This window comes from Etheostoma cragini, chromosome 11 (genome assembly GCF_013103735.1).
Source record: "Etheostoma cragini isolate CJK2018 chromosome 11, CSU_Ecrag_1.0, whole genome shotgun sequence".
Lineage (NCBI taxonomy): Eukaryota > Metazoa > Chordata > Actinopteri > Perciformes > Percidae > Etheostoma > Etheostoma cragini.
In genome coordinates, this window is record NC_048417.1 from 16,602,663 (window position 1) to 16,626,328 (window position 23,666).

Sequence of the window (23,666 nt, forward strand, 5' to 3'; positions counted from 1 at the left end):
CTCTCTCTCTCTCTCTCTCTCTCTCTCTGACAGGATTTCCTCCAGACACAAAGACCACCATGCACTGCCAAACAGATAAGCTTGGGCCAACGATTTGACACAAGAAGCCCATTCCTGTCATTCTTACTTTATTACAAAAGCTGTTGAGCCCACTGCTGAGCCCTGCGATGAAACACATGTGTGCAAATAATTAACCTCCTCACATACACACTGGGCATGCAACAACATTGTCAATTAAAAAAATCAAAAATGACAGGAGGCTTTAATGTACATTATAATCAGTTAAAACCTGTAAAGCCTTAATATGACTTAAATGCAGTTTTCTTGCTTTGAGGGGTTTGTCGAATCATGTGAGAACAGTCCTTAACACGTAAAAAATGCTTCATGGTGCAGACACAGTGGGCAGATGAGAGTTTGGGACGGTTTAAAGGAACGCATTGGCAGCATTAATGCTTCGGCAGGGAAAATGTCTTCTTACCTTCCCATAATCGGTAGTGAGGACCATGGACGAATCATTACAAGAGCTGACGGTGGAGGGGAGGAGTTGTTCTTTGTGTCTCAGCCAGACACGGGCTCCCTGCAACACAATAGGCAGAAACACATCATTAGCATCTGTACACAGGGCACAATTTGGAATCATCTGTTTGAGGAAGAAAGTAATGGACATTTGTTTTACAATCGCATTTTTAGAAAACGAAAAGGAAACGTTCAACCCAGAAATACACAAAAGAAATATTCCTATATGTGTAATATGAACATGGCAGTTAAGTAATAGCAGATATAGTCTAGAAAAACTGGGATTACGTCTACTGGTTTTCTTCCTTCACTGTCTTTCCCCCCCATTTTTCTCTTTTTCTCAGCATTGCTCACCACATTCTGCCACATAGTTCCTCCCTAACATCACCAAACTGGCACAGTTATCCTCTTATTAAAGTGCCATTGCCCCTAGTAGAGAAAAGCTGTTTGCCAGGCAAACATGAAAAGGGTGTGTTTGGTTGAGAGGGCTACTTCACTCTATAACATAGAAAAAGATGTAGCCGAATAACAATTTGCCACTTTAGCAAATAAATCAATACAAATGTTTCTATGCACACATCCTTTGTTCTCTATTACCATTAGGCAGACAACAACTAGCTTCTTGCCACCGGCCCAGATCAGATCCTGGTTCCAGACAGAGTTTAACACCAGCACCACAGCTGATCTGGGATGCCTGTTCTCCTGCGTTTGTGTATCCATGTGAAGTCACCGACCTTCCCAGACATGTTTGTTAGCAGCTCAGTAACCAGACGCAATAACAGGAATCTGAGGGTGATTGCTCAGACTGACTGTCATTTCCTTACAGTGGTGGAAGATACATTTATAGAACCTGCCTAGTGGATGAGAGTAAACGCCTGTAAATCTTTTAAGATAACCAGATCCACATTTGTCACAGTCAAAAACAACAAATTTCACCTTTGGTTAAATAATATAAATTACTGGAAAACATCTGATGTTGAATTGATGACCTTCATTGGAATATTTAACATTTTTTAAATGCACTTATTTGTTTTCTTACCAAGCGTAAGATGAGAAAATAGATACCACTCTCATGTCAAATGTAAGGCTACAGCCAGCAGACAGTTGTCTCAGCTTGGCATAAACACTAGAAACAATTAGCCCAGCTGTTCTACCTTAAAGTGAAGAAAGTGCGCAGAAAAGACAATTTGTGTTTTTTTACGAGGGGTTATGGGAAAGATCAGATTTTCTAACTTAACTTTCTGCAAGCATATTTTCAAAATTGTCAAACTTTTCCTTTAAGAAGGCTCAGTTTATGGTCTAAAGTCTATAGATAATGTAATGCTAATTGATCTTTTTGGTTTTCAGTGTAAGATTTATAGGATGTGCAATTTGGAGAAATGTGGCCTGTGAGCCACTCTCTCTCGTATAAAGCTTTTCTTTGACTTAACACCATTAATCATCAACACCATTGAAGTGGCTGTAAAAAACATGCAGCAAAAGGGAATTGTCGGTCCAACAGAGCATCAAACTGAAGAGATCAATATGCATGGATTCCACTAGGAAACCTTACACAAGGTCACCACTTCCAGACATCAATCCTCATTAACTATTAACAACAGGCTGCCACGTGTGTGCACACGCTCTCTCATCTGTGGAGAACAAATGTGTTTGCCACCAGGGTCAGAACAAAGATCGAGATGCTTTTGTTTAATACAAAAGATATCTACGTAAAATGTAATCTGCTTGTGCCAGTGCTGAATCACAGAGGAAAAGAGGAAATTGGTCCAATAAATTAACTTGCTCAACAGCTCAGGGTGATGATTGGCTTCTATTCTTTTCTTTATTTTGTGATTTAGGCTTCCTTTTGACAAAGGGTCACTCGGTCCGACCAGCCAGTCTGCAATCCTACTTCCATCATCAAGAATTTCTTTTCCAGTCGACTAATGGAGAGCAGCTAAATGTAGCTCTCTCAAACCACGGGGGAGAGCAGTGAGTGGAATAAAGGGGGTCATGTAAATTGGTAACAGGCTGGGGGGGGGGCGAGAGGGGAACGAGGAAGGACACAGGCACCTGATAATGTCCCGCCTCCCATTGTCTGGAAAAAGAGGCAGACACACATAAACATCAGGACATAAATAAAACAGTGGTATTCTCCAAAACGTGGTCACACATTAATTCAGTTTCCATTTCGTATAAGAAGGTTGGTGACTTCCATACCAGCGGATTACTGTGTCTGCCTGGTACCAGCCTGGCATGCATACCCTATTCAGGGAAAAGTCGCTTCACGTGAGTTCACTGAGGTCCAGTAAGGAGATTATTAGTGTTTACTCTATAGATTTTAAGAAGATCAGCTATTATGTAACTCTAAATCACAGGGACTTGAAATCCTCAGAATATTGCTGGTACTTGTCGTTTTGTATGCTGTTTGTGGAGCTGACAAAGCAAAGAAACATGCACGGAGTAGGTTATAACAAAAGGTAGATTGCATGAGATGGTATACATAGTTAAACAGCAAGCAGGACATGACATGGAAAGCAGTGAGATGGCTCACACTGCTGTGTGTATCTAAACCACACTGCGGTATTGCTTCAATTGCAGTGATGTAAATTAACAGGATCATTTTCCAAAAACTTGACTTGAATGGTTCAGTTGCTGAGTCAGTCTCAAAAAATTTCCATTCACATAAACAAATAGAAGCCCAGTAACTATTTTAAGGATAAAGACATATACAAACTCTTCACACAGCATGCTCATTGCACACGGTTCAGACCGAATCATTTACATAATATGTGGTTAATTAATTGAGTCAACACTATATGGTCAACCAAAAGTCAGCAACAAGCCTGCCCATAAAGATGCCAATTCTGGCTTGGCTTGCTGCACCAGCATCTGTCTGAGAGTTACTTGCTCTCTGGAGATCTGCCCACCAAGCTCTATAATCTAAATTGTGCAGAAACAGACATCAGTTAGCCATCAGTAGATGCCTAACAAACAAAAAGCTGTATCAGTTTAATTTTGCACATGTATCAGATTCCATCAATCATTTGTAGCTCACATTTCTTTTTTGTCATTTCAGTTTTTTTTCTTAATTCTGAATACATTCATTAACATACTACTAAAATACAAACGTGTTTTACATTTATTTATACATTCTAGTGAAGTAATTGAGAAATAAATTAAAAGGGAGAAAAGTAAAAACTATAGACACAAAAAAATACTCCAGCAACCCATGTTTTCTAATATTCATCACCATCTGAGATGTTGCACCCTTAATTTATCCATGAAAAGTATCCAAAATATTACTTGCTTTGCCTTTTTAGCTCACATTCATAAGATTTTAACATAAGATTTGTATTTAAATATGCACCACTGCCAAGCCAGCGCAGAATAAGGAAGCATTCATCCCTTCTTCTTAGTAAAATTCAGCTCTAAAGACCATTAGCTGTGAGGAGTGGTCATACTTTCATCATCATCCAAACATTTGGACATTGAGGTCTGTCTTAGATAAACACATGGATTTGTCTAGAAGACTGTCGGACAGTAAAATATATGCTGGTAAAAGACGTGGTGTGATTGTCCAATGACTCCAGGGTTCAAGACAGCCAACAGCAGATGTGTTTGTCCATTTGTTTGTGTCTTTTATGTGTGAGCGCGTGTGTGTGTCTAAAGAGACTGAAGCTGAGACAGATGGTCTCACAAAAACTCCTCCCTCTTGCCCCCTCCATCCTCAGGAGCTCCGTCACTAAGTCAGGACAAAGGCAACCACCTCTGACAGAGAGCTCAGAAGTTAACCGGGCGGAAATTTCCCAAACAAAGACCAGCTGGGACACAAACGGGACATGGGTCTCAACTCCCGTTAAGTCCCCTAAACTTGAATCACCTACTGTAGCACAACAAACTATTCTGAATAAACCAGTAAAACAGTGTGGGTACTTCTTGCATAATAATCATTGAACATGAAAAGTACAGCATTAATCTTATAATGAAACACAGCCTTCACTGGGGTTAATTATCAGGTAACTTCTAAGCCTCCAGTAACCAGGTGATTTAACAGCTCTATTAAAAACCAAAGCTTAACTGTTGCTTTGACATTTCCAGCTCAAGCTAACTTCAAATTATTAATGCTGCACGCCACTGAGCACATGTAACACTGCTGAGGCAGAACCCGCCTGACAGTAGTAATCTGACCCACCAAAACAGGCCGCACGCCGACATCCCATCATTCTCTCTGACCACTTGTAGCGAATGATGTGATCCCAGAGTTAGAGGCTTAAGTTTCTGCAGCTTGTATAATGACATTAAGTTTAAAGATTTGCTAATGAATGAGCCTTAAATATTTAAGTGAATACACAGTGCAAGGTGCCACAGCTCTTTCTCTGCTGTCTGGCGTGGCATGAGCGCAGGCAGTATCGGGTGATCATATCAGACAGAACAAAAGAAAGCTAATTAACTCATCCTGACTTGGACACGGTTGAAGACAGACAATTTCTTGGATCGTAGTGTGGTTTCAAGGAGCTGCGAGTGAACAACTGCACAGTGGACAGCAGTGCTCAGTGGCCACTTGGGGCTGGCTCCAAAAGAGATCACCCCCACAGACCGCCATGTTAAAATGCCCAACTTTACAGCGGAATTAAACCCGTGTACAGCCTGGTATAAAAAAGGATTTGGTCTTTAAAGTTAATTTCTTTAAAGTTCAGCAAAATGAAGGTTGTTCTACTTTGAGTGCCATGTAGGCTGCCGTCACAAGAGGCAAGCATAGACTGTAGGCGTCATTCGGCTCACCTCAGCTCCATCCATTCTCCATTTCTTTGCCCATTTTTGGATTAGCCATTGTCAGGCCCTGCAAAGATGGCGTCAACTTTGAGCTCCATTTTGGCTCTTCAGAAATTGGTATCGTCATGGAGACTACGTCCATATTTTATACAGTCTATGGTCAGAATTGTCTGGCTAACAGACAAGTTCATCCAACTGGACTCCTGATAAGCATCTCAATAGTTGTGCTATAATAAATGTAAGACCGAAAAGTATCCACTGGGGACAAATGTGCCCAAAAGAAACTGCTGCTTTCACTTGTCCCTCTCAAACGTCCTCGCCTTTGTGCGCTCATTCAGGTGTATTTGTTTTGAAATTATGTTTTTTCTAAGATCGAAATAAACCTCAACATTTTCAATGACCTACTGCATCTCCTTTAAAAGCAGATGTTCAAAATCACATCTTGTTTATACATGTAGGACCATGATCCATCACTCTATTTGCACCTTAAATACCAGGAAATAACAGCGTTATCATATCAATAGGGAGCCATGAGGCCAAGTCACTAACCTTTTGTGACCTCACTTGGACAGATGTGCAGTCCAAAACACTGGCTGGATGTATCGCCTGCGTTTAAAAAGGTCAAACAGCGTACTGACATTTGCATATTGCCAGTGTGTTTGTGTGTGTGTGTGTGTGTGTGTGTGTGTGTGTGTACCTAAGAAGTCTTTTGTAGGTAAATTAGTTCAAAAATGTTGAAGAAATTAGGCTTTTTATTTGCTTGTAATGGATATAGGCAAAGAATAATAAAACCACTGGAATGCATGTAGCCAGAAGAATAAAGAATGCATGCTGAGTGAATGGAATGAGGAGGATCCGCCAAGTAGCTGGCAAGATTAAACACATGGGCTGACTGTGGCTGGGAGGAGAACTGGGCAAAGGTCCCTCTTGTTTTTTGGCCACAAGCTTTCCAGTGCAGCACAGCTGGATGTCCTACAAACAGTAAAACCTCATCAGAAAGATACAGTTATCACAAACACAGAAAGACACTTACTTATGATCTTATTATTACAACATTTTGCATCAGCTTCATCTTTGTCAGGATGCTGAGATGCAGATTTTTTTTTTTTTACTCTAAGGACATTTTCTGATATCAGATGTTATATATTATAACATATGATATATTATGTACAGTATATTTTTCCACCGTTCTAATGAGCAGCTCCTCTGGGCCATTCTGGGCTAGGTGCCATTCCCAGGAACTCTTCCATAGGGGTTATTGAGGAAATGTTCTTGCAACAATTTTTCCAAGAATTCAGTAACGCAGCCCCACTGGCAACATGCTAGCTTATGTAACAGTTATTCGGCTGTCATAAATATCATCACATTATACTCAAGTGTCATGTAGATTATATAACTAGTGATCAGTATAAAAAAAATAAACTAGGTATAACTTTTATATTATTGTTACACTTATTGCAAGTGTGATTCTGCAGGGTCCTTTTACATTTGCTTGTTTCTGTTTCCTTGTTGTCACTGTAACATCTGCCTGCTGGTGCCCGCAGCCAGCATTGGGGAAGGGCGGGGAAGGGCATGGTGTTTGACCGAGGGGAGAACTCAAATGATTAAAAGGCAACCTTCAGCATCTGTGCTGGAAAACATATGAATTAATGATGGAGGGAGCAGCTGATCAGAAATTAGCTAATGGAGGAGGAGGAGTCCCTTGAGGCGCAGGGCTTCCCCCAGTCTGTGGTGGAGGGGGAGTGAGAGGAAAAATAGGAAAAAAGGGTGCAGTTCATCAATTGTTCTCGACTCCGAGGAGCTGCCTGAACCCCCTGCTGAGGAAACTATAAACAGACCCAAAGCAGGATGGCCCAGATGCAGCAGCCTCACCAGTAAACCCATGCTTCATTTGCATATTCATAGACTGTTTTTGTCAAAGCTAAAGGTCTGAGTATGATGAAGGTATAAATGCAACTGTGTCACTAGGTTAATGGAGATGCTGCATTGCTGTGTTTTAGGCAACATTTTCATTAACATACTAAATGGAGTCAAAAAATTCATTAGCAAGTAAAGCAGATATGTGAAGCTGTGTGTTTGTGATAGAGAGATAGAGAGAGGGAGAGAGAAAGAGAGAGAGAGAGAGCACAGTATGTCTGCATGTGTTTGGTAGTGTTGTTGTGTCTGTTGTGTGTCTGTTCCAGTCTGTGTCTGATGTAACTAATCTGCCATGTTGCTTATGGCTATATTGAAGAGAATCTGAATAACAAATGATGTCTTCAGGAGCACAGAAGGAAGACAAGGAACACTTGACACGCTGCCACAGACTCCTGGCACAGTGCCCAGCTTTACATCCTTATCCTGTGATGACATGTTTTCCCTTCCACTACTGTTCTACACACTGAAGTATAAGTATGGTCTTGTGCTCGGAGTTATGATACTTTTCCAACAAATTTTACAGGTTCCAGGATGGGACGAAGAGGGTCACATATGATGTGATTACTGCATGTTTGATTGGATTGTCAGCTAAGCTCCATGACTTTGAATATCTACACAGCCACCTGGCATTCCTCCTCCTGTCTGTCATTTACATGTCTAGCCTTCTCTGTACTTATCTGTGGGGTCACACAGCAGGAATCCCAAAGCTATTCCAGGAATGCAGTTCAGTCAGGACAGTCAGAGACTGAGCATGTGTGTGTTTGACTGCTTGAGTCATCTGGGGCACAGGCCAGTGGGGTAGTGGTTGTTAAGGTTGACTGGAGTCATCGCTAGGCGACCTGGCTCCTGTTACATTGCCTTTGACCTTCACTTGTAACTTCCTATGTCCCAGATTGATCTTTATGGGTCCTGGGACCCTCCTGTCTTACCTGGTTTATGCATGTTGAATTGCTGGCACAATTATTGATCAATCAAATGACAATGTTGATTGATGAATTATTCATTTAAGAAAATGTATGGTGTCCTGTTGTCTTCTGTCTGTACATTTTAACACATATTAGTCTTGCTGTTTACTGATGCTCTGGACTACAGTTGAAAAGTATCCAGCTGTCTAGCACTGGCACATTTACAGAAATGTTGATTAATGTACATTGTCCTTATAAAAGGAAAAAGACATTAATATTTGCCTGTTACAGCTTCTTAAACATATGATGTGCTTGATTTTCTCTAATTTTAAATTGAATATCCCTGGATGTATTTTGGGCATTTGTCATTATTTTGCCAGTTTGTAGACTGGTGAGTTACAATATATTTACACTCCATCAGATCCAAACTAGTCAGGCGATTCACTAATTGAGAGAAAATTTATCAGCAGCTTTTTTAAATTATTTATTATTTACTCAAATGTTAGAATTTGGTTCTTTTATCTTATGTGATAGTAAATTGACTATATATTTGGGGTTTGGACTGTTATTTGGACAAAAAAAGAAATGCAGTGGTGGTCACGATCACATAACTGTGCCCAAAACGATTGCGGTTGTGCAGCATTTGAAAGTTCATGTGTCTCGGTCTAGGAATGGATAATCAAAGACTACCAAAGATTGTTGCCTTTTCTCTCTTGCTGGGGAATACGGAGAGATTTTTTGAATTAATTTTGAGGATGACGATGTAAAGGAACGTTGGGTTTAAGTGGGAGAAACTAACATAATTTAGAGTCTTGAAAATACGGAACATTTCTCCACATGCAAATCTCAATATATGTATGTACGACCCTAACGACAACCTCAGGCCAAACCACACACACTCATGTCTAATAAAAACAGACTGGGGATGGATGGCAGAGCAAACAGGTCATGACTTTGGATTGTGCCATGCTGTGTTGTTTGCTTCTTTTAAGCACCAAGGTGCCTGTTAGACACTTCAAGTCATGGCAGTTAAGGCTCAAGCAGTGTGGGATGTGTACTTAGGAATGGCGGGGTGTTAGTCCTGAAATTAAAATATTGTAGCAGTAACCTCAGCATGAGGGAGTCACTAATTTTACAGTTTTAAATAAATATATTTTACCTTAGGCTTTTATCCCCTATGGTTGTTGCAATTTGTTTAACTTACACACATAGAAAAATATAATCTAGTGTACAGGCAAGTGCGTCGAGACATACTCCATACCGTAATAGGTTGTCTCTGTGCGCAGTAATCATAGGGGGCTAAAAAAGGAAAGTCAACATCTGGCCTGGGAGCAGTAATCACAGGTTGGCTGTTATTAAGCTGCCAGGCGAGACCTCTGAACGTAGGGTTATGATTTAAGCTACACTCATTCCCAGCTCACTGTGTCTGTCAGCTGAAGAGGCCAAGGTGAAGGTCAAGACACATTTATTGTGTGACGGGTCAGCAGCGATAAACAGTAACTTTAATTTCCTTCAAAATCCAGCCGCATAAATACACTGCACGTTAATCTGGTAAAAAAAAAAATGAATTATTGTGTTCAAGGAATGGCAAGATTGATCTGGCATAGAGTCCAGATTCACCTGCTGGAGATGTACAGGGGCATTACTGAAAATCTTATTGAGACATGTAAAAGAGACAGGACAACATAACACAGACAGCTGCCACACAGGTAACACGAACAGATCAGTGTGACTTATGATTCAGAAAACTCTCTGGTGACAGAGAGACAGCAACAATAATCTGTTTTGCAATGTAATATTTCACTGCAAATGTTGAGATGTGAAAAAAAAGTTCAGTATTTTGAGAAATATGCTCAAATGTCGTTTTCTTGCAGAGAGTTTACAGAAAGAATTGATAACTCTCTCACAGAATGTCAAACATAAACAGCTTCCTACTCTCAAATAGTTGTTTTTTTTAACTCCCTTGAAGAAATCCATGTCCCTGTTGAACATGAGCTATTGCTTTCACAGGTCCAGACATAACTGCAAGACTGCATTCAATTCTGAGAAGTGGCAGACAATGGCTAAGGATGTTTTCTTTCATCATAGCCTCGTTGAGATGGCAAGACATTTAGAGATTTGCCCAAGCAACCTAAGGTGATTTATATTTCAGAGAATGACACACCCAGCATTGCCCTGATAGGGAGGGACACACAAACACACACACACACACACACACACACACTCACAAAGAATGGGTGTTGAGAGTAGATTCAGTGTTATCAGAATATTTTTTTTTTTATGAGCTGTGTATTGTGAACGTTTTTTGAACGTTTTCTGGTAAAACTCTGAAAAGCTGGAGTGAGTGCTAATTTGCTTTCAGGCCAGGAGTGGGATAAGAAGATGTATACAGTATCTATCTTCTCATCTAACTCGGCAAGACACTGAATAAGAAAATGTTAAAAAAAAACTGCTCTAAGGTTGATGGTTTTGGGAGGACAAAGCAGACAAGACAACCAGAGACTCCATGAAAAAAGTTGTTATGCCACCTCATACAGCGAGTGTTTGTCCATCATCATGAGCTAACAGATAGGAAGACAAGCTCCTGCGCTGCATTATCCGTTGTTTGTTAACAAACTGGAAATATGTATTTTTTCTTTATTATTTTTTGCCATAAATACACATACAGTTATGTCTGAAAAGCTTTGTGATGTAGCAGGTTAAAGCTAATGTCAACAGCATGGGTAGGTTATCACAGCACTGAGCCCCCCCGTGTGACGGTCAGCTTGCTGATAGAAAGGGTCACGTTACTGATAGTGACACAAGAAATGCAAACACAAGCTAGAGGTGTGAAAAGGCTAGATTTAGACTATTACCAAACTAGTTTCATGTGAAAAAATAAACTATTAACGCTAAAATGGAAAATCCAAATTCCATTAATTCCAAATTTTCCTTATGAGCAATGGTTTCCAAACACCCTAAAACCAGGCATCTGTGTCATTATAAGAAAGGATTATGCATGTTATTTGGTGTGTGGTAAGACAATGCCTGTTGGTCATTATTCCTAGTGCTCTTGTGAAAGATGAAACCACCTCCGGACTGTACCAAAGCTGCAGGAGTTCTGCTGACACACACATAAACCACTGCCTTATTAATACCTCCCTCTGTTTGTTCATGAACAACCGGCTGTTAATTCACGTCACTTCAAGACGATCTACGCCGTTGTTAGAAAAGCCCCTCATTTGATGCTTTAATGCACACAGTAAGCACTTCAACCTTAAGTTAAGACAACAAAACAAAGACATGCAGGACTCATTAGCCATTTTTGTACTTTTCCTTCCTTTACATCCCAACTTCCCTTCCTGACTTCCTTCCTTAATCAGCCTTCTGCATTGCTGGAAGCAAACAGAGATGATCTCAGATTCTCAGCTCTCTAAAGTGCCAGCTGGAGGAAGTGACAACTGGGTAGAAAAGACCCTGGCTAGAAAAATAGTTCAACCTCCGTAGCAGGTTGGCCTTTCTCACATTACCCATTTCAACACAGAATGCTCACCAAACATGCAGACCCATGGCTCCAGCTTCAAAGAACTAGAGATAAACAGCACATAGGCCTACTGTAGGGCTGTAAAGGATGTTTCAGGATGGGGAGAATGTATGTGCGTGTGTGTGTGTGTGTGTGTGTGTGTGTGTGTGTGTGTGTGTGTGTGTGTGGCGCGGTGGTGATTGTGTGAAACCTAAAGCCTTGTCACCACACCTCTACGATGCATAGATGACAGGCTGGCCATGACCGGGAATTTCAGGGGTCAGGGATGGAAATCTAGAATTCCCTCTGTCAGAGTGTCTCTTAAGAGAAAGGAATTTGGAGTGTAATGCAGGGAAGGAGTTAATGGGTGTGGAAAGGTCCTTGTGGGGCTTTATAGCATGTAGCAGCTGCTGCTTTAAAGGAACTGATAACTAAGTTTAGAAATGTACATAGCTGGGATTCAACTTCGTCAACAGGTTGCTTCACAAAGACATAACATATCTAAGAGGTTCTATGTTTAACTACAGATGTGGTAATATATTACAGGGATTTACGGACTTATGCAAGTATACAATGACCAAACACAGCAGTCCGGCAGAAGTTAGAAGGCACAGACAATTTCTAACACACTCAAGGTACTTTTCTGTGTTTAGTCATATCCATTCAGAGAACGGACTGGGTGTGGAGTAGAGGGAGTGTCGCTGATGGCTTTACAGTGTTGTGTCAGCTCCTGAGAGGAAAAGCCTCTCAAATGTCCAGGATGGGCTTTCAGGATACACCTCTAAATACACACCCTTGTATCTGCCGACCCCCCCGACCCCCTTATTCTCTAACCCTGTCACCATCTTTACAGTCGCCAATGGTAGCGTGCAAGAGAAAGCTGACTCTAGATTAGAAGTAACTGACATTTGATAATCATTTCGATTAGCCGGATCTGCAAAATAATGTCTCTTCTCAGATCAAGAAGCAGATTTAAACATATACAAAGGTTTAAAAAAGACGATTAAAACCATCCATGGATTCACATCTACATCATGTAAGCTGTCAAAATAAATCAGATTGATTCACTGGATGCACACAGTGATGAATCACACCTAAGATTTATCCTGCTGCGCTTGTTTTCACTGGGTCGAACTTAATCCTTGTCTTACTTCCAGAGTTCCTGCTTAATTGAATTCACACTGGTCGCACTGACGTGTTCAGAAAGGTGGTTTCTTTTCATGACCCTAAAGTCATTAAAAAAAAAAAAAAAGTAGGCCAGTTCATTCATTCATTTTACTGCACATTTCATAAAAATGTAAAACAACCACAACAAATACCCCTACTTTGCTAACATATCAATAAATACAATCAGATAATTGTGTGGGTAAGTGGAACTCTGGAACTAAGCACTTGCTTTATTTTCAAATTATTAAATACATTTTAAAAAGTGACTATTATAACGACGTTTTTTTCCAACGTTCTACATAACTTTGGTCAAACAGGAAGAGTTAATGACCTCAATTTGTCTAATATTATCCCTACATATCTGTTTAAAACTGCAGGTCTCTTACAGTTAAAGAATGGAGTATGAAGCAAGAAACAGCCTAATCCAGGAGTCACCTCTGAAAACATTGCACCTACACCGAGTCAAAACACAGCTCATCACTGAGGGTCAAGTACCGCTGATGCTGTTGGTAGAGATACAGGAGGGGAGTGTGGGACTATGAGAGGAGGAGACTCACATCACTATCACTAAGGTGTGTCAGGGCCTTACACACACTGTCTATGTATGTGTGTGTGTGTGTGTGTGTGTGTGTTCCTTTCTCTTGAGTCAGAGGGGGATGACATAGCTCAGGCCTATAGCTAGTCTCTACATAGCTTCTATGTCTGTGTTCTGTGTCTGTGTGTCTGTGTCTGGGCAGGTTTGTAGATGACACATCCAACCTTCAGTACACGGTCACACACACACACACGGTCACTGGATTCTCCATAAACTCAAACTACAAAAGATGAAACCGAGAATGAAGAACGTGTCCTGTTTGTTTTTGTATTGTCAGTAATTCGATTATCTAGGGCAGAATTGAAGGAGTTTTCTTTAAGTGATGCTTAGCAATAGTGTCACTTAATATAGCCGAGGCTTGTTGGGATATTCCAGTTGTCATTGCAGCTGCATCCAGCAGACTAACCCAGAGCTAGTCATATTTGAATTAATGTCTGAGAAAGCATCACGACCACAAACATAGCATAGCTTACTGAATGTCACGAAGTGGTGCTTTTTAGTGGTAAATTAGCTAACAATTTCCAGAGGCTAAAACTGGACCAGCCAGGCTTAGGCACGCGCACAACACAACATAATGTTAGCAAAACAAAACAAAGACCGTGGCGGTCCCAATGTAAGTAGAAGCCACGTAGAGAGTAGAGAGCAAATACAAAACAATGTTTCTGTCTGTAGAAAGTAATTGTAACTTACCTCTAAAAAGAATGTATCCATTTTCACGGTGCCCAAACCTCACGTCCCTTTGTAGTCTGAGTTCAGGGTACCACGGTTGAGGAGGAGAGGAAGCTGTATTCCCAAATGATTTCCATCCGCGTCGTTAGTGGCCTCTAAAGAAAAGTTCTCCTTCCCGCCCCCCAGCTCAAAAGACTCGAGTCATTTGCAGTCCTATTTTCTTACACTTACTACAAAGTCTTCTTCACTGTTAGTTGAGTGTCCCGTGAAGCCTGTGTGGGGCTGTGCCGTGTTGCTGCTGTCTAGTCGGTTCAATGAAGCCGGCACATTATGCACAAAGGCGGAGCCTGCAGGGTCCCGGACCCTCCCCTCGGCATACGCCCTCTTTGTGTCCATTCCTACAAAAGGTCTGATGATTTTAAAAGATGTGCACATTTCTACTTCGATATTCGGCACACATACACACACACACACACACACACACACACACGCACACACACACACACACACACACACACACACACACACATTGAGGATGAGAAGAATCATTATTTGGACTTCCTCTTTTGGGAAAAATAAACTGAGAAGGAAGAGGAAGAGGCAGATCAGGGGGAGCGAGTCGACTTTGTTTTAGTCAATGATTGTTCATCAAGTGATGTTGGTCTCTCGGGACATGTGCAGTCGGATTTTGATGCTTGCCATTTGTAAATGCTGTGTTATACAGGCTTTTTGTGATAAAGGCTGAAATGAATAGACCAACTTTTGGGAATGCTGGTCCAGTTGATGAGAGTAGCCTGGGCCTAGAACAAATTGTCAAATACTGATAGGTGGCAATAGATACATGCGTGGCATCAGATTCATACTTGTTCTTTCATCAAATATCCTTATTTGAACTCCAAAAAGCACAGTTTGGACAGTATTTTATTTAGTTGAGGTTATTTATAAATGGATGATTTATGTCAAGACAAAATAAACACTGACACATTTGAGTCTGGTGGTTTGGTGATACAAATTGATTGGCAAGTGAGAGGATATATTTTAATTAAGCCTATTTGTTGTTCATGGGATTTCATTTTGGTGTGTAAATGTATGCATTTTGCCAACATTAAACTAAACAACTCCAATAACCAACTGATGCCATGTTCCTACTGCATGGTACAGCTCTGCTTTTTTCATTAACAATGTTGTGGATAGTAGTTATCTGGTACTCTTTTTAGTACCACCTCGGTCAAGGTTACAAGCATCCTGAGCTCATACTGGAAGGTGGAGTTAAAACACTGCAAACCTCTGATTGGACAGAGAGAATCTTCACTAGCGTGACACAGAACATCCTGCACAACCCCAGAATTTTTAAATAGCCAAGCTACCATCAATAGCGTCCGCAATTTTTTGTTCTCGCTACAGATTTTTAAAAAATCACATCCTGGCTAAACTACGCTCAGATTATACCACATCAGTTTCAAATTTAGCATGCCCTGGGCACAATCTGTGGCGGGAAAAGAAATAGAGAAAAAGTCAGTAGAGTCAAGTAGAGCGGCACCACGTAGTGGAAACACGGCATACAATTTTCTTTTTAGGCCTTTTTAGTGATAGGACGGCGTAGACATGAAAAGGGGAGATAGAGAGGGGGAATGTCATGTAGCAAAGGGCTGCAGGTTGGAGTTAAACCCGTGGCCGCTGTGGGGAGTAATAAACCTCTGTACAAGGTGCGGACACTCTACCAGGTGAGCTACCCAAGCACCACCCATGACATAAGATTTAGCTTACTAATGGCCAAATGTAACTTTTAGACAATTTTAGCTAATTGTTTTGGTTTTTTGGCCCACACATAAATTGTATTTTTGAGTCATATGGCTTAGCCCCATATAAAACAATAATGCTGGCCAGAGCAAAATAGGCAAAGGTTGGTGAAAAAAAGTTGACCATCTAGCATGCTAACAACCCAAATATTATCTCAGGAGTTGGAGGAGCAGATACTGAGCAAACATTGTAGTCAAAACCCTGGGAATCCAGCTGCCAAAATAAAAATGATTTACATAGTTACTGACATTTTCTTTGCAGGGTGCTACAAGTTCCGTTTTCTCACTTCTGAGATAATAATTAGCTCCAGTATACATGACGGAAAGTAGATTATTTGCCTGAAAGCAAATGCCTTGGGGCATGAAGATGATTGTGCACAAGCTGGTAAACTAATCAGAAATATTATTGTACACTTTCTCCACTCTCACAAGATAGAATCTTACTGGTTGTCTTTTAAGATTATACAAATTATTCAGAGGTAAAACACAAGCTTTTAATCTGCGACCTTATGCCAGAAAGATCAGCCACCCACTCATGACCGGTGGATAACAGTGGATAGACAAACAATCTATGCAGTATGCATGAAAGAGATCCAGAAATTGTGTCGCCTCTGTTATGTAATCAGTGTTGACTGTATGGCAGCTAATGAAGTGACATGTCAGACCTCAGTCTCTGAACTGTATGTGATAATGTTGTTTAGGGACACAAAAGCCTGCCGGCTTTGTTGCGTCATATTCTCCTTCTGAGCATCATTTTTTAAACAGAAATGCCATAAAATTATTTTTGTTTATTTATCACATTTTTTTTAACTTTAAAGCCAATTCATCTTACTCTTCTCCTTTTTAAATTTTGTTGGACTTCTCAGGATTTGGGGTTTGGGTTTTAGTAGTGTCAAGGTAAATGTGGTGATGATGTTTTGTGACTGTATAGTTGCAGTGGTAGCTACGTTTGATTTTTCAAAATTGAGTTGTAGCAAGTTTTTAAAGTTAAAGTCATAATTTGTTCTGAACCCCAACAGAGCACAGTTTAGTATTGAAACCTCCACATCTGCTTGGAGGAAGTTTGTGGATTTGTGAGTGGCACTGTATTGGGCATCTTGACGACAGAATAGACTTACATTACAACTTAAACAGTCCCCATCATGTCTCAGGTGACTTGACATTAATCCTAGAAACAGGGATGAATGCCAGATCTTACTGACAATAAGCCAAGGAGGCATGCTGAGGATATTCTGCACTGACTAAGCATTACCTATCACACATTTGCCAAAACCAAACAATAGTGAAAGAACTGCTCTTTGAGTGAGTCATTAATTTGACCCCTGGATGTGAAACTCTGACAGACTGAGACTTGATTGTAGAGCAAGGCTTTCTTACATTCTACCTGAGAAGACAAAGAACAAGAACAAAAAGTCCATTTGGTCATCACGATCCCCAGAGGGACCGGGGGAAGGGACAGTGATTAAAGACCTGCTGTTCTTGACTCCTGCTATGGGCTCAACTGCTCAACATAATGCTGGTTTGGCTGGTGAAGTACGAGCAATGCTTTTGAAGGTTATGAAGAGGATTCGATATCAACAACGTTGGTGGATCATTGCAGCGGGACAATGGCTCTCAATGTTAAAGAGGAAAACAACATGATTTTTCTCTAATAAGACCAAGTACAAGCATTATTTAGGAGCCAATAAGATAAAAAATAAAAAGGTTAGAGTGCTTTTAATTCAACTCTGACTTGCAACAAATACTGTAACTCTTCATCACACCTTGAGAAGTTATTATTTCTTCTTATCCTCAGCCTTTCAACACATTGCAGTCAGGGTCAGATAGGTATTGAGAAAAGCATGTGTCACAGTTTAAGTTTGCATTTACGGTTTTCAATTACAGTTGAAAAAACACAAACGTGACCCTGCAGGGTATAACACACTGAAAGAGACACAAGGCAAACCACAGACTGACAAAGTGATCAGTTGACTGTCAGGCCCGCAGTTGATGTTGAACATTTGTGTACAGTGTAAAATTGAAAACCAAAAGCAGATGGTCTTTCATAATGGAGGACAGTAATCAGTCCTTTTTTTATTCATTTTTTTATTCATTTTTTTTATTGATGCTGTAAGATACAAATGCACAAAATACCATACATTGTCATGGTATGAAAAACATTTGTCAGTACAAAAACAAGATACACAAAAAAAAAAAAAAAAGAAGAGGGAAACTGTTCAGGATTTTCAGACTGTGTAGATACAGAAGACGGTCATTTATTTGGTTATTTTTAATTATATGAAGTAATTTAAGAAGCAAATCTAGTTCTAACAAGAATACTTGGAAGGAAGGATGTCCCTTTGGCCATTTCTGTTTATGAATAAAAAACTTGGCTTTCAAAACAAAAAAGTTAACTACATATTCTAAAGTGTTATTATCAGGATTATCTTAATAAAAATGAAAATAGTTAGCGCTTAGAGGGTAAGGTGAATCAAAACGGTGACTATTTAAGTCCTTGAGAAATGTTTTAGTTTTCTCACTTTCAAAAAATAGGTGTGATAGTGTTTCATCCATATCACCACAGAAGGAACAAGCACTACTTATATCTGCATATTTGGCCCAGTTATCAGTCCTACACTCTACAAGGGTGCCAAAGGCAACAAGGATGTCTCCTTTTTATCACATCAGTGATTATCACAAGAGGCAGGAGGATGGAATTGTAAGGGATATATAATGGCAACAAAATGTTTTTTAAAAGCTGTCAGGTGTATTTTCAAGCTGTAAAATGAAGAGTCTTGAGGTACAATCGATGGCCCCGATTTCCTGCTCTTACAGCATGCGTTACATGTGTGGAAAGATCTGTGCCTCAAGAAATGCTTTCTGTAGCCACATGGGGGGAAAAAAGCATAGTCAGGCACTAGATTACTAGTGATCTAGTGCCTAGAAAGATAGTTTTTTTAATGGAATGTACCAAGCCAGGGCAATGTGACCATTTCATCAATGGCTCTTTTATATACAAATCTGATTAAATGTGAAAACATGACAAATGAGGACTTGCGTAATTGTGTGGCTAATGGAGACATAGAGTCTGTGGTGACCCTCCCATTAGCAGACAAGACCTCAGGCAAAGTCATTCAGGTCGGGTAAGGACCCCTTTGCAGCTTCACATCAAATAATGGGAAAGTCTGGCTTGAGAACTAGATGGAGGTCCCCCTGACTGAGAGTTTTATTAGTTTCTACACAGCCATGGGCTGTAAGTCACAACCATGATAATCACTTAACTGGAGCTGGTTGGATAGTGTAAAGAGCAGCCATCCGTGTATTATTGCCTGAACCCTGAGTGCCATCTGAAAAACAAGCACAAACATTGATCTAAGCTATCAGTATGGTACCAACTGCATTTTTATGATTTATGCTGAAAGTCAGTGGGCAAACTGTTAAATTCAGTCAAATAAAGTACTGAAAATCCAGACATTGTTTCTTTTTATTTAGCTGGAAATATTACACACACAAATGTGGCTGGTGGCTGAAAATACTGATGTGGTGATACCTATAATTACTTTTGTAATATTACTTTGTAATATTGGAATTGTCTAACCAATGACTGAGCTAATTTTGTGATAGAAATACATTTCCAAAACCTATTCCCTGGTCCCAAGGCATATAGTCAAATCTAGGATTTTACTTATATAGTCCAACATTACAAATTTGATGCAAGCTTTACAATGTGTGCAACATACAACACCCTTTACACATAGAGACTTAATTCAGATAAGAAAAAACTCAACCTACAGAAAATAAACTAAGAAAAAAATATGGAACTCCGGGAAAAAGTGACAATATTAGGTAAATAAACAGATGTATAATATTAAGTAAATATGAGCTGTAACCAGTTTAAGAACTTCGAAGTGTAAAAGGCTAATGTGTAAAGTTGAAGTTACATTACAAGATTAGTCAAATCAATCATGGGAGAAATGATTTTCATTGTTGAATAAAACTAATGAAATTGATGTGGTCACTGCTTAATCATCTTTCAGGATGGGGGCCGATGTGTCAGGGGAGCAGATGATTATTGGACACAGCCAGGGAACAAAGCAAAGAAACAGGGAGGGAGGGAAGGAGAGGATATAAAACTGAGTGATAACTGAGATGGATGGGAAGAGGACAGAAGAGAACGTCAACAATGAGATAAAACTGGAACATCTGACAATATCATTAAACAAAGGCGATTTAATCTTTATCGGATCACTCTCAGTGGCAGCATCCCATTAATGTGTACATATGGTCGATGACAAATCCTGGTGCCACATTTATTATATTATGTGGCTGATCCTGGAACACCACAGAGCCAACGGGTCTCCAATTGAACGCATTACTCACACCTATGTCAACAATGTCTGCTGGGCACAAGATGATGGGACAAAAATATTCTCTTAGTGGGACCGATTCAGAGAATTCAATTATAGGTCTTTTTGTGTCAATAAAATATTCTATGCTTTTCCTCTAAATAGGTGTAAATAAAGGAAAGATTTTCCCTGTTTATTTTGAAATCCCAAAATCTAAACAAACTTTTACTTTGCAACAAAAATCCTATCTAAAAAGTAAAATAAATAAATAATTAAAGTATGTGTTTCATGTGCCATTATTTCACCTAAAGCCAGGGCAAAAGCTGAAGTATTTTTCCAATGTTTTTTATATTCTGTATTGTATGCAAGAGATGGATTTAAGGGAGCAGGAGAGGGGAAAGCAAATACAGTCAAGCTAAAAACTATAATCTAAACAAATGTCAAAAATAAAAACAAAAGACTACAGCCATACTAGCTTCTCTCATGCTCACATGCTCACAATTACAGTGCTAATGTAACACAACTTGCTGATGTTTATGCATATGCTGATGGTCCTCTGGGGACCAGGAATGTTTATAGATTTAATGGCAACCCTTTTGATAGTTGTCTGGATTCGTCAGTCAGAACCAAAGACAACTTACCGACCTTGCCATCCACAGAGCCCTGCTGCTAGTATGGCTAAAAATAAAGCTAATGGACATAGAAAGCTCAGGGATTGACAGTCAATATACAACTAGAAAAGGAGGGGAGAAGAACAAAGGAATGTTCACTACTGTTATTTATTTGGCCTAATAAGCCTCTATCAGCTAGGGTGGATGTATGGGGGCTCAGGCAGCATTTCACAATCTCACCACAAATATTCCTCCTCAGACATGCATGCATCCCAAACGCAAACCATACCTTCCTTTAGACTGAGGAATGAGGCCCAACTCGCACACTTCCCATGCTCCCCCGCACTGTCAACTTCCTGTTTGTTTATAGAGCTTCATATTTCAATGCTCCCACAATAAAGTTGCATTTTACTTCCTAACTGTGGCTTTATTAATTCCTTTAAGACCTGGAAAAGTATGCCAAGGATGCAAACAACTCCTGGGTTAAATCATTTATGAAATGCAAACATGCCACTGGACCTTTGTCATGCTACTGGGATGTTATTGTTTGTTGTTTAGCTTCTCAGAACAATTTTCTCTCAAAGTCAGCATCAGTGAGCCCAGGATTGACTCACTGGCAATTCAGAGCCTGAGAAAGCCGAGAGGGTAACATTCCTAATCGTATCCCAGTGTCGGGACTGATATGGAGACCTGTTGGGAATTCTACAGCACCGTCTCATATCACATGATTCATCTGTGTGAATCACATTTAGCTCAGCATTTAGAGTTCCCCTTAAAGACCACATCACTAATCTATGAGCTTTACCTTCAGAATTGATGAAGACAAACATGGTAGTTATGTGAAAAAAATTCTCTACAGGTATTGTGATCCTTTACCTCAATGTAGAACTACTCCTTCACAAAAAGTCATGAATAATTTCACTTCAGCAGAGAATACCTCCTGTTATATAATATGATTGGATTATTATTGCTGTTGCATTACTGTGTAAGCAGCATTTTAATGTTGTTGCTGGTAAAGGTTTAGCCACATTTAACTAGTTGGTATACTGTTGTATACAGTCTATAATAATGAATCTTATTCCATAGGCCGATCACGTATTTAAATATATGTCAAAAAGATGTAGTGGAATAAAAAGTACAATATTTTGCTTTGCAATTTAGTATAGTTGACATAAAGTGACATGAAAATAAAAATACTTTATCACCATGCTTCATTATTTTATTGCACATCCATGAAGTTGGGGGACACGTATCCAACAATGCAACTCCATTGTCTTTTTTTACTCCCTCTGTCATGTTTTACAGTTACGCAGTCTGTTTTTCTTTGTTTCTGTTATAAATTGGTTGTTTCCAGGCCAATGCTGAGATGTGAGGTTAGTTTTTTGTCACGTTTGAAAAGCCACACTCAGGAATGTCCATTAATCAGCTGATTTCCTATGGTGGCGAACAAGTGAGCACTTTGCATTGCATCTCTGACAGCATTTGTGTGAGTGTGTGGGTAAATAAGAGGCCCAATGTAAAGTGCTTTGGTGTAAAAAAATGTAGTGCTCCTAAACTGTCATTTTTAATACAAGGGTGAGTAAATTGGTGGAGGTCCCCTTTAAAAATCAGCTGTTCCAAACAAAACTGAACTGTATTTCCGGGAGGTTGGGATATGTGGGGGTGGGGGAGTATCTAAATACACCTGTTTCCACCAGAAACAACAAAGAGGGCTTATTTTTGGGGGTGGTGGGGCAGAAGGGTTGCTTTAATCTAATTACAGACTCTGGGGAGATGACTTCATTGAGGTGACGCCCGACCCTGGGGGGAGTGTTTTTGGTCTCTCTCATCACATTATGGACAGGCCTTTCCAATTGAATTCGGTCTGTAATTTTATACGGTAATTAAAAGGCTCCCTATATTTTTTTGCAAGTCAAATAAGGAAATTTTTAACCCATATGCAATATAGTAAATGCAACATGATCTCATCTGACAGTCTCTGTCACTGTAGTAATGGGAGACGAGTCTCTTTGGTGTTTGTATTAGTCTCAGTCACTTCCACTCTTGCTATAGTATCTCAGTAAGTGGTGTTGTCCAAAGTGCATTAGTCATTTAGGTTTTCTGTGGTTTGAACATCCATTTTCCACAAGCTCAGCTACAAAGATGGGATACTGAAAAGCTCTCCTCAGGCACTATCACGCTCATAACTAAATTACAAGCCAATGTACGTCGTTCCTCCTCTCATTCCCAGGACAATTAACTGCGTCTGACAGTGGGCTAATGAGCCACAGAGCCACAGCATTTATCCTATCTCCAGTTGAGATCAGTTGCCATTAGCAATTGTGAGCATCCACCCTTATATCTTCTTCAAATAGTAATTGATAAATACAGAGGCAGTGCAGGAAATGAGATCACTGTATGGACAATCAGTACTGGATAGGGGATGGGACTGAAAAAAAGAGTTGAAACATCTGGAAAAGTGTGTGTGTGTGTGTGTGTGTGTGTGTGTGTGTGTGTGTGTGTGTGTGTGTGTGTGTGTGTGTGTGTGTGTGTGTGTGTGTGTGTGTGTGTGTGTGTGTGCATAAGAATACAATAACATTATGAACCCAAGTTAGAAGGATCAACTGCTTCGTGTTTAAAGGACAGACAGAAACAGAGGAATTGTTCCTATTATAGACATTTGACACTTACCAAAAGAGCTTCTGGAACCATAATGATGTGCAGGCCAGCGGCTGTGACTTTGATTATTTTTGAGTGTGTCAGCACATTTGGACGCAAATTAAATTATTGGTTATAGTGACATGCTAATTTTTGTTGCTGGAAAAATGCAATGAAACAGGTGCAAGACATGTCATCAGGACCATGTCAAGGAAAAATAAAAAGACTGAGCACATAGGGATCACTGCTAATGAATCCCTAGCATTTG

The 23,666-nt window shown here is 40.0% G+C and overlaps 1 protein-coding gene across 1 annotated transcript in view; it reads right to left on the reverse strand.

Moving 5' to 3' along the window:
• The window catches only part of myo10l3 (myosin X, like 3), a 51,312-nt gene extending 36,972 nt beyond the window's left edge, over window positions 1-14,340 (reverse strand). The window contains exons 1-2 of the mRNA XM_034886474.1: window positions 14,048-14,340; window positions 479-577 (exon numbers count right to left, since the gene is read on the reverse strand). Of these exons, the coding sequence (XP_034742365.1) occupies window positions 479-577; window positions 14,048-14,068 (120 nt within the window). The 5' untranslated portion in view covers window positions 14,069-14,340. The remainder of the gene's footprint in view (window positions 1-478; window positions 578-14,047) is intronic.
• Between the last annotated feature and the right edge of the window lie 9,326 nt (window positions 14,341-23,666).